Raw genomic sequence first — 12122 nt, 5'->3', positions numbered from 1 at the left:
TGAGGACTGAAATACTCAAGTTACCTCTGGGGCTGAGAAAACCCTCCCCATGCAGGTATGTGGAAGGCAATGGGCTATGGAAATGCTCATCTGGGCTTAAACATGTTGCTGTATTGGGCTGCTATTCAATGCACACTATGTATGGGGGGTGGGGAATGCGGGGGCAATCTGAATAAATTAGACAAGGGCCTGAGCATGGTTTTGGGCAAGTCTGAAGGCAGGTCTGGAGGCTGGATCTGAAACCTCATCTCTGTAAAAGCTGAGTAGTATTAATTACTAATTGATTATTAACAGGCCAAAGCAATGGACCAAACCAGGTCTGACGTGTCCAGATTCTAACCTGGTTGTAAATTCTGCAGCTCAGGCCCAGCTCTAGTAGAAATCATCAAAGAGATTAAACTAAAAGCGATATATAGTTTGATGTGCCCTTTCCAGACCGCTCAGGAACATGTTTAATGTTCACACTCTTTCATTTTCTATCCGTTTTCTCCCCTGTATCTTGGCTACCATCAAAAGTCTATTTACTTTAGATAGCCCCAAGTAACTGACTGACTGGCGAGGATTTATTTCATTCCGACTTTATCCCTGAGCCAAGTGACAGGGGATGTGAGTGACCTCTCATGGCTGACGGGGAGAGAGCAGGCCCTGTCTCCAAGAGCCCCTACTAGATGACACTGAAGGCAGAGTGGGTGAAAGTACCTTCAGCGGACAAGTCCCACTGCGCTGTCGCAGTTACTGAGAGTTGGCCTCACATTTAAGTCAAGTGAAAAGTAGATAGCCAAGTGCGAGACGGATCAGAGGATGACATGACTATGTGGCTCAGAGGAGGCTGGCAAAGAATGTTTATAATTGGGCTTGTGCTGCCTTTGCCATCTTTATGATGGATTTCGACAGAAGGCCTGAAAGCTTTTTCCAAACGAAAAGAAAAAAGTGTTTTTTCGCCCCCTGCTTCTTGTTTTAACCTCAGTGTGATGGTCCATGCCCCTAAGGTTGCGAGCAGCGTGGACTATCCGCCATCATCCGTCAAATAGCCCTTCAGTCCAGGGCAATATGGCCTAGTGGCCAGAGTCTATGACATCCCCTTTTCCTCAAGGAGACGCGGCTTGACGGCAGGAGTCTGTAACACAACCCTCGGTTACCGGGCAGTAGGGCCTATCGGCCAGAGTCCAGGAAGCAACCCTCGGGTGGAGGGTAGCGCGGCCTAGCGGCCAGAGTCCGGGAAGCAACCCTCGGGGGGAGGGTAGCGCGGCCTAGCGGCCAGAGTCGAGGTAGCAACCCTCGGGGGGAGGGTAGCGCGGCCTAGCGGCCGGAGTCCAGGACTTGGGGTGCGACAGCCCCAGTAGGGGGGCCCTGACCCGGGGCCCTAACCGTAGCATAGGGCTTTTCCACCAACTCAGCGGGGGGGTCCGACCGAAACACGCTGAGTTTCCCCGGGGGGGAGGAAGGTACCACTCTGTCACCCTCCCGGGGTCCCTTCCTACCAGGCTCTCCATTGGGGTCTCCCAGGAGTATTCGGGTCCTTGGTACTTGGCGGATTCGGTCGTCCCCTGGGTCTCCTCCAACCACGGGGGTGCCGGCGGGCCGTGGACGGCGTCTCTTCCCGGCGCAGTCAACGGCTGTGGCTGGTCTGCCGCAGGAGCTTCCCCGGCAGGTCCTTCTCCTACGGGCTCCAGCCCAGAATGAGCTGGTCTCTCTCCCTTTATACTCCTATAGCACTTGGAGAATGCCCAGTCCGCCCAGGGAGGCGGGACTTCCACTGTCAGTCCCTGGGACTTAACTCCTTCCGGGTTAAGACGGGGTAGTCTGGCCCCGCCACACTGTCCCTGGGGCTTAACTCCTTCCGAGCTAAGGTGGGGTAGCCTGGCCCCACCACACTCAGAAATAGCAGGAATGCCACGTCTGGTCTCCCCTAGTTTCTCACCAGATCTCAGATGTATTTATTGTGAGCGGCCACATCTTAACTGAAGAGGTGGGAGTTGGAAACAATTATAATAATAATAAAAAAAAATTCCTAGCACTTTGCATCCATAGATCTCAACCCACTTTACAAAGGAGGTCAGTATCATTATCCCTGTTTCACATCTGGGGAAACTGAGATAGAGAGAAGTGAGCTCACTTCCTAAAGTCACCAGTAGAAGGATGGGAGAGTTAGGAATAGAACCCAGGTCTCCTGAGTCCCACCACAGTCATCTATCTAGGTCACTGAGACAGCCTTTATCCCAACTGTTTGTTAATCATTGGAATTAAACAGCTGGCCACAAAAACAAATAACCCTGAATAATAGTAGAGTCCTAAAGATCCCTTCCCATCTGAGGCGTTCAGTTTTCCTGCCCTGGACTCTTAACATATCATCAATTCCCTAGTTCTCTTGTGCCCACAGAGACTTCCAGGGTGGACAAGATCTGAACTTCTAATGGAAAAAGAGGCAGAAATAATAAACATAGGGCCTGTCTACATATAAAATTTGTACTGCTTGAGCTATACTGGTGTAGTGGCACCAGTTCAATCCCACCAGTGTGGACACAGTTATACCAGGATAAAGGTGCCTTTGACCATTCTAGCTTATTTCTGTACAGAAAGGGGAATGAACTATGATAGTATAAGGCACCTCTATGCTGGTATAACCAGGCCCATGCTAGCGGCTGTACCGGTATAACTACTTTGGTATAAAATCCCACCCCTGACTGACACAGTTAAACTGGAATGAAATTTGTGTGCAGACCAGGGCTCACTTTCACAAAAGACCCTTTCCAGGCTCCTTTAAACAACCTAAAGAAACAGAAAAGGTCACGGGCTCATTTTCCCCCTTTGCAGGTTATGTTCCAATGTTGCGCTGCAGCTGAGGACTGAAATCTCTGGGATGATCCAATGCTGAGATGCCAGAGACCCAGTCCCCAGGGTGGGTGGGGTGAATGCAGGACTCTATTTCCTGTTCATACAGACTCACCCTTACTTCCTTGCTCACCCTAGCGGCCGCACTACCCATTCACAACGAACACACTACAGCCCCCCTCTGCTGTGAAGCACGGGAGTCTCCCCATCCCCGCAGCAGCTCCAGCTTTCAGCTAGCGGCTGTGAGAATAAAAATCAATGTGCCACTTACCTGGATGAAGGCCAGTGGAAACTGTGGGGAAAACGGGGAAAAGCAGAGTTAGAAATACAGGTCATATGTGCACTGAGCTCATTTATCCTGTTCAGGGGACTTCTGCGTCTCTCCTCCACATTTCCCTCTGCCCCTTGCTCTCTGTTACTCAATGAGAAACTCCAGCGGGACCTTCTAATATTTTAGAGCCTGAACTGGTCAGTTTAACACAGCTGTGAAATTAATCACTTTGTTTTGCATTTAGAGGATTCAGGGTAAAAATTTCAAACCCACCCAAGTGACTTAGGAGCTGTCAAGGCTGATTCCCCACTCTGGCACTTTGACAGAAGGTGGGGGCCCGCAAGGATTCTAAAAATTTATACTGGCCACTCCAGGCTGGTATTAAGTTCCCAAGGTTACATCTTCTCTCTGACCTTGGATGGGTAGATGCTGCCACCACCCAAATGCAAAAAACCCCTTTGAACCCAGGAAGGCACACTTGGGAATTCCTCCGTGTGGGGTACCCTCAAGCCCTTTCACCTCCGCCCCCAGGGAAGAGCTGAGAAAGAAAACAAAGGAAATCAGCAGTTGCCACCAGCTAATTAAACAACATATGCACAAACCTCTTAGGACACAAAAACCCAATCCTGTTCTTAAAAAAGGTAAATTTTATTAAAAAACAAAAAGAAAAAAAAATACATCTGGACGGAGGCTATTGCTAGATTTAAAAAAGAGCAAATATAATAATTAAGCATTAAGATAGCTCTCTTGAGGTCCAGCTTAAAGCAAAACAAAAGCACCTGGGGTTAGCACAGAGGAGTTGTGGAAGCAGAATTAAAAAAAAGAGAAAAAGGAGGATCTGGGGGTAGATGTCTTAGTCAATTTAAGGATATACTGGAAGGAAACCCTAACCCTAACTCTAATCCTAACAATGCGAGAGCTGTAAGAGATATTGTTTTCGCCTTGCTTTTAGTTGATAAGGATGGAATGCTGACTTAAGCAGAAACCTTGAGATAAGGTAGCGTCTGGAGGGAATTTGTATAAACAAAGGATAACCATTAGCCGTTGATGTGTGTAACGGGAAAGTATAAATACTTGTCTTATACTGCTTGTAGGGGGAAGATCTGCCTAAGGTCAGGGGACCCCCGTCCGACCACAGTCTTCCCTTGCAATTGCTTGTAGTAAACTGTCTCTGACTTGTTGCTAAGAAACGCAAAGTGAGGACTTGTTTTCTTCCACAATTTGGTGCCGTGACTCAGATGGCAACACCCGGCTGAGACAGCGGCAATCACTACGAACCTCAAGGTGCCAGACAAGAGGTAAGAGACCTTTTGAAATCTCTAGTGGGTTCAGAGGAGGACGGCCCACTGGGCCGTCCGTTCCTCTTGAGCTCACGCCATGCGAACTTATTCATTTTGCAACAAGGTCAGATGCAAAGTGGTGCTGAGGAGATTGCCACCTCACATAAGGAAAAAGTTGTGATAAATCTGGACATAAGGAATTAAGGTTATGGTTAAACGAGCTGCATCCAGGTATGGGGGAATGAATAAGACTGAGTGAATGAGTGAGGAGTAAATGCGGCTGACCAGGTCTAAAGATTTAAGCTGACTCCAGCCGGCCCAGGACTACCCCATGTGGTAGTTCTGAAAGCAAGTGGAATCAGCCGAACCTTCTGACCCAGCAGAAGATTTCCCTTGCCAAGTCTGCTGACCAGGTCTGGGACTCAAACCGCTGAACGGTGGAACCCCATAATCCAGTAGACCCTTTCCCTGGAGTGCGAGAGAGCCGAAGTCTTCCCTTACTTATTCGCTGACCAGGTCTGGGACTTACGCTGACTCCAGCCTCCCCAGGACTACCCCATGTGGGAGTTCTGAAAGCAAGGGGAGTCAGCCGAACCTCGTGGCCCAGTGAACTTTCCCTGAGTGCCTGAAAAATGGGTGGTGACCAGTCTAAGAATATTCCCGCACTGCCGAAAGGCACCCCTGCATACTACATGTATGTGCATTATAGTCCTACGACTTGTAAGTATCTAGATAACTGGAATTTTTACATGCGTGATAATCCATCTAAACAGTTTCTGCTAGAAGGTACCTTTGATTTAGATAAGATCATACACCTCAGAGGAGCTCTTGAATCACCAAAAATCCCTGACATACAGTCAGGGCCGGCTCCAGCGACTCTGCTGCCCCAAGCGGCAAAAAAAAAAAAAAAAAAAAAAAAGAAATAGCCGCGATCGGCGGCACTTTGGCGGCAGCTCTACGGCACCGCTTCATTCTTCGGCGGCAATTCGGCGGCAAGTCCTTCCCTCCGAGAGAGACTGAGGGACCCGCTGCCGAATTACCGCAGAAGAGCCGGGCATGCCGCCCCTCTCCGTTGGCTGCCCCAAGTACCTGCTTGCTGCGCTGGTCCCTGGAGCCGGCCCTGCATACAGTGGGAACAATTTGTCTATTGGTGGGAGGAAGCCACAAAGAGACTCCATGAGTCTCAAGTGCAGAGTCTAAAGGACTCCCAGGAAAAGTTAAAAACCCAAGTACAGGATTTAAAACCTAAATGCAAGGAACCCAGATGTCCCCTACCCAAACTAGCTTGTCAACCCCCTCGGCTCCTTTATATCCCCAATTAGTAAAGACTGAGAGCGAGGAGGAGACAGCTGAGGACATTGTGGATTTTTTCAACAGTGCTTCTCAGTGGGCTATTCCTCCGGCAGGACATGGGCAACGGCCGCCACCATCTTCCCCCCAGCACCTCGAGGCCGCACAGACTATGCCTTCTGATGGCTTCCAAATGGTAGCGCCATCATCACCACCACATGTATCGGCTACACAGGACATTCATTCCGGAGAGGAACACCCCCCTCCGCTGCCCTAGCCACATCAGAAGCCAAGGGCTGTTCCTGAGCTATCCAACATCTCGCTCAGCTCTGATACTTGCAGCCCAGTCTCCAAACACACTAGGAGCCGACAAGACCAGTCAGTACTGATCCAGGCTCCCTTAAGGCAATTGACAGTGATTCAGTGTTACAATCCATCATGGGCAGACGTTAACCAACTCTTGCGAGTAGTTCTGCCATCTGAAGTCCAACAACTGCTACTCGCTCAGGCCCTATGGCCTAACGCTGACCCCAGAATTGGAGATGCCCTGGCTCAGGCTAGGAATCACCCCGTGATCACCATTCCGGAAATTTGCCCTAGGAAAACGGATTGGACAAAGATCAACAACTGTAAACAGAACAAAAGCGAGTCCCCCACCAATTATTTAGATAAATTGACAAAAGTGCTTGAACAATATTCGGGGATTGCCCAGCCGGCTAACAATGCCAGAGAGGCAGTGGGGGCTGCTTTTGTTCAAGGACTTTTGCCAAAGGTTCAACAGCAGTTGAAGTTGATCTTCATCGGCTGGCAAACTAAACCCCTTTCTGAATTGGTGACAGTTGCCAACCATTGTATAGCTTGCATAGAGCAGAAGAAAGAAAGTTCTGAAACAAAACTACTGGCCTTGCAGTTGCAGACTTATCAACATAGAGGCCGTGGGGTAATGAGGGGTGGGAGAGGAGGAAGTTGGGGGAGAGGAAGAGGGAGAGGTCCCTCACGCCCTGACTTGACAGGGAACAATACGTGCCATTACTGTGGCCAGGAGGGGCATTGGAAAAATGAATGCCCGAACCAACCTCCTCAAATCCCCCTACCCCCATTCCTGAACCCTGATACGCCTGCTTTTTCTCCACAAAATAATTCCTATTAGGACAGCCTGAGGGAACATAACTCATCATGCATCCTTTAATTCCTCTTGATCAAAAAGGCCCGTATGTAAATTGTAAAATTGAAGGACAACCTGTAGCTTGTCTTGTAGATACTGGTGCTAGCAGATCAGCTTTAAGGTCCTTTGAGTTTCCCTCCATTCCCTTGTCATCCTCGTCCATTAATGCCATCGGTATTTCAAACCAGACTGTACCTCATCCTATTACTAAACCCCTTTTTGTTTCCTTGGGACTCATTTCCGATCAACATGCCTTTTTACTCAGCCCTTCCTCTCCTGTTAACTTGCTGGGACAAGATCTTTTGTGCAAATTGGGCTGCAGTACCTACTGCATGCCAGACGGCGTGTTCTTAGAAGTCCCTGATGAGAATACCAACTAGTGCTGGCCACCCATCAAACAAAGGAGCCAGCCCAATCAAATGCGGCTCTCAGCAATGATCTTGTTAAATTGTTGTCACAAGTACCCTCTTATCTTTGGTCTCAGCATGCAAATGAAGTAGAGCAGATTCAAACAGCCGAACCAGTTAAAATTCTTGTTGACTCTTTCAAACCACTTTCAAGGGTACCACAATATCCACTACATCCTGAAGTGGAAGAAGGAATAGCTCCAGTGATAGATTCGTTGTTACAGATAGATTCGTTGCTACCAGTTTTTGTAATACACCTATTCTGCCCGTAAAGAAACTGGGAAAGAACACCTATCACTTTGTTCAGGATCTCCGCGCGGTTAATGCTGTTGTCTTGCCGTCTTTTCCAGTGGTCCCAAACCCGGCTACCATACTTTCTTGTATTCCCCCTACAGCCACTTATTTTACTGTTGTAGACCTCTTGTTTGCCTTCACCTATAGAGGGCTCCAATATACCTGAACCCGCTTACCCCAAGGATATACCAAATCTCCATCCCTGTTTGCCCAGATCTAAAGAAGGATCGGGATGACGAGGTCTTCCCAGGAAAATCCATACTCATAGAATACGTGGATGATCTTTTGTTGGCATCCCCTTCCTTTGAACCCTGTAAAACTGACACTTTAGTTCTTTTGACTGCTCTTGCTGCCAAGAGTCAGAAGGCATCTCGGGAAAAGCTCCAGTTGTGCCAACTAAGAGGCCATTACCTTGGTCATGATATTTCATCTGGCACCCATGTGTCAGATTCCCGCATTACAACCATCTTAAAAATGCCTAGGCCTGTCATTATCTCTCAAATGTGAACCTTCCTTGGCATGACTGGGTACTACAGACAGTGGATTTTGGGTTATGCAACAATAATTAAGCCATTACAAAATCTGACTAAGACAGACACTCCTGAGCCACTTCTATTGTCTCAGGAGGCTGAACAAGCTTTCATGGACATTAAACAAGCCCTTTCTAGTGCCCCGGCACTTGGACTTCCTGATTACACTAAACCGTTTGTTCTTTTCTGCCACGAGCGCAACAGGTTTGCCTTAGCTGTGTTAACGCAAAAACACGGAGATAAACACCGCCCACTTGCTTATTATAGCACTGCCCTGGACACTGTGGCAGCTGGATTTCCTCCTTGTTTACGGGCTGTAGCGGCAGCTGCTCTGTCTGGGCAGTTGTCTGAATCCATAGTCCTAGGGTCACCCTTGACTTTTGCAGTACCTCACGCTGTGGCTGCTCTTCTGTTAAAATCTAAGACCCAACATCTAGCTACTTCTCGCCTCACCAAATATGAATTTGTGCTGCTCTCCTTGTTTCATTTTACCCTGACTCGCTGTCCCATTTTAAATCCTGCTTCCTTATTGCCTGGGCCAGAGGACAGAGAGCCCCATGGTTGTGTGTCTGTGACTTCTCTTCTTACTCGTCCAAGGGGAGACCTCATGGATGTGCCTTTACAGAATCCTGAACTCATGTATTTTGTAGATGGCTCATGTTTGCAAAATTTTAAGGGAAATCTGGCTGCTGGCTATGCTGTATGCTCGTTGCATTCTGTCATTGAAAGTGCCCTCCGTCCCTCTGTATTTTCAGCCCAGGTTGCCGAACTCGTTGCCTTGACCCGAGCCTGTATCTTGGCACAGGATCGAGCTGTTACTATTCATACTGATTCCCACTACGCTTTTGGAGTAGCACATGACTATGGTTAACTGTGGAAACACAGAGGCTTCCTTACATCCTCTGGTTCCCCTATTAAAAATGGCACATATGTGTCTGCTCTTTTGGATGCCCTTCTGTTGCCCAAAGCTGTTGCTGTTGTACAATGTATTGCTCACCAAACCCCTCATGATGAAGTTACACGTGGAAAAGCTTCGGCAGATTCAGCAGCCAAAACCGTGGCCCTTTCTCCCCTCAGGCGGCATACACTCTTGCCATGATTGAGCAACCTCTGCTGGCCTCCCTTGAGGACCTTACCAAGATCCAGGACGCGGCACCGGAAGCCGAAAAATGTTCTTGGAGTGTTGCTGGGTGCACTTTGCACCCTGATCACCTATGGCGCTCCCCAGACGGCCGCCTGGTTGCGCCTAAGGTACTCTTGACCTACTTTGCTCGCGTGCACCATGGGATGGCACACGTGAGCAAAGGGGGGATGATTGCTGCAGTTAAACAAGACTGGTATGCACCAAATTTTTCTCCTGTAGCCCAACATTACTGTCAACAGTGTGCAATCTGCCAGCAATATAATGTTGGAAAAGCAGTCAAAGGTAGAAAGGCAGCACATCCCTCTCCTGGGGGACCTTTTGTAAATATTCAGATTGATTTTATTCAAATGTCTAAATGTTGTAATTATGAGTATGTGCTAGTATTAGTTGATGTTTTTTTGAGCTGGGTTGAAGCCTTCCCTTATAGGAGGGCAGACGCCAAGTCTGTTGTGAAAATTTTGCTTAAGGATCTTGTACCACGATTTGGCATACCTGTTGGTATCAACAGTGATCGTGGAACTCATTTTACTGGACAGATTATAAAAGAGTTATGTGCAGCCTTGCAGATCCAACACAACCTCCACTGTCCCTACCACCCGCAGTCTGCCAGGACAGTAGAACGTCAGAATGGGATTCTGAAAAACAAACTGGCCAAGATCTGTGCGGAAACAAACTTAAAATGGCAAGATGCCCTTCCGTTAGCATTAATGAGCATGAGGGCCACCCCCAACCGAAAGACTGGACTTAGCCCTCATGAAATCCTGACAGGGCGCCCGATGCGACTTCCAGCAGCGCCTCCTCTGGCCCTCACCCAGATGGACATTCATTTGATGGATGGTACAATGTTTAATTACTGCCAGGCACTAATGAAATGTGTCAGGTCTCTTTATTCACAGGTGAAAGAAGCACTACCTAAGGATCCTGAGCAACCCTGTCATTTGTTGGAACCAGGAGACTGGGTCTACATAAAGGTCCATCAATGAAGGACCGCTCTAACCCCACGCTGGAAAGGCCCTTATCAAGTTCTGTTGACTACCAACACTGCCGTGAAGTGCCAGAGACTCAGTGCCTGGACCCATGCTTCTCACTGCAAAAAGGCCCCACCGCCTCGAGATGATTCTACTCCAACTGCTAATCAGCCTCTCTCTCCTTCTTGTACCTCTTTCCCGCCTCCTGGACAGCAGGAAAAAAGACAAGGTGAAGTGCTAGTAACCTCTCCCTTGTCCATTAACAGAACCGCCATATATCCAGCATCTGTTAAAGGAACCAAACCACTACAGGATGACATGCTGGTAACCTCTCCCCTGCATGATCCAGCACCACGACTACTCCAGGAAAAGAGAAGGAACACTTGCTCCACCAAAACCGCCAAAGTTCAGGGATTCCTGACTACAGAAGACATTAAGAATTGGTCTTGGTGGAGGAAACCGAGTATTGTACATTGGCGGGAGGGACTTGCGGGGACCGTTCTTGGGAATGTGGGGTTGAGTGGTGGTTTGGGTTTCTTCCAGGGGCTGGGCTCTGTGCTTATGGACAAGTACCATCAGAATGCACTGCCCTCCCTAATTGGCTTCCGGATGATGAATACCAAAGGCGCTTTGCTGCCACGAACACTGCCCCTGCCAGCTCCTCCACCACCCCTGTAACTTACCCAAATATCAACAATACCATATATTCTGATGAAACCCAATGGCCAAGGCCTTCACACCTTAGTGATTTATTTAAATATTGTTTGGAAAATTTATTTTTTAAGGCTCAGAATATCTCATACAAGCGAATGATTGAGTGGAAAACAGACGGGTCAGTAGAGATAGAAGTGTATGATATCACTACAAATGAGTTTTAAGTATCCGTCATTGAGATTAGTAGGTTTCATAGCGGGGTTGACATGATGGCCATTCCCAGAGCCTGCAATATGTTGGAAGGAAGGTGTCCTTATTGTTATTTGGTTACCCAATTAGTAAATAATCAAACTCGTACTCAGAAAGTGTGCTCCACTAACGGCAATTTTACCTGTACTGAATTAATCCCGATAACCAATAACTTAACCTGCACCATATTGCAATATTCTCCTTCCTATGCCATTAATGTTGATGTTTTCCAGAGCTATATGAGAATTGTTAACCAACAGATGTGGCATGACACTGTACCAAAGAAATGTGCTAGGATATCGATGGACAATAGTTAATGCCACGCTAGGGATTGTAAAATTCACACTGCCATTATCCAGTTTTCAGATTACCTCTTTATACCCAAATTGCTCCAAGGGGGCTGCCATTCGGTTAGCAGAGCAAAGGGCATGGGTCTTTTCTAGAAGGAAAAGGGACTTGAACGAACATCTATGGGATGGTACCAATAGCGCAGCGGCAATTTGGAATATTTACAAAGGCCAACAACAAGAGGAAAAACTAGGGCAGCTGGAGGAAGCCACGGGACTTATTACTGGAGCAGAGCTGGCCCAGATACAGCCTGGAATCGGTGAATTGCATGTTATCTCCACCCTCAGCTCAATAACCCAGGAACTACTGACAAAGATGGTACTAAACATCACTGAGGCGGGACAGGTATTGCAGTGGGATTTGGCCTGTTCAGAGATTCAGGGTTTCCTGAATGACCACCTCATGGCCATTCGGAGTGATCTTCAGCATCAAACTTGGCCCACTGCCCTTACTAATGCTTCGGGGGTGCCATCTGAGTGTGGCCTTGGAGACATACTTGGAGGGCTTCAGGGTGGAAATGCAGATGCTCGCAGTGCTCCTTCCAAGCATACGGGCCGGTCGGAGGGGTGTGGGCTCCTACATACCGAATCCTGACGGGTCTGTGGGGAGGATGCATGTGGGATTGGGTAATTCACTGCAATATTTGGGAAATTAAACCACCTGGTGAGCCTAGCTGATTTGTAGTCGGTG

General features: G+C 48.2%; 1 protein-coding gene across 2 annotated transcripts in view; it reads right to left on the bottom strand.

Annotated features, from left to right (window-relative positions):
- Positions 1–12122, bottom strand: part of LOC103306516 (alpha-2-macroglobulin-like) — a 72911-nt gene that overhangs the window by 48801 nt on the left and 11988 nt on the right. For both annotated transcript variants that reach the window (XM_065584646.1, XM_065584653.1), the window contains exon 5: positions 3104–3124. In XM_065584646.1, the coding sequence (XP_065440718.1) occupies positions 3104–3124 (21 nt within the window). The remainder of the gene's footprint in view (positions 1–3103; positions 3125–12122) is intronic.

This window comes from Chrysemys picta, chromosome 1, assembly GCF_011386835.1.
Source record: "Chrysemys picta bellii isolate R12L10 chromosome 1, ASM1138683v2, whole genome shotgun sequence".
Lineage (NCBI taxonomy): Eukaryota > Metazoa > Chordata > Testudines > Emydidae > Chrysemys > Chrysemys picta.
This window is presented reverse-complemented; position numbering and strand designations above follow the sequence as displayed.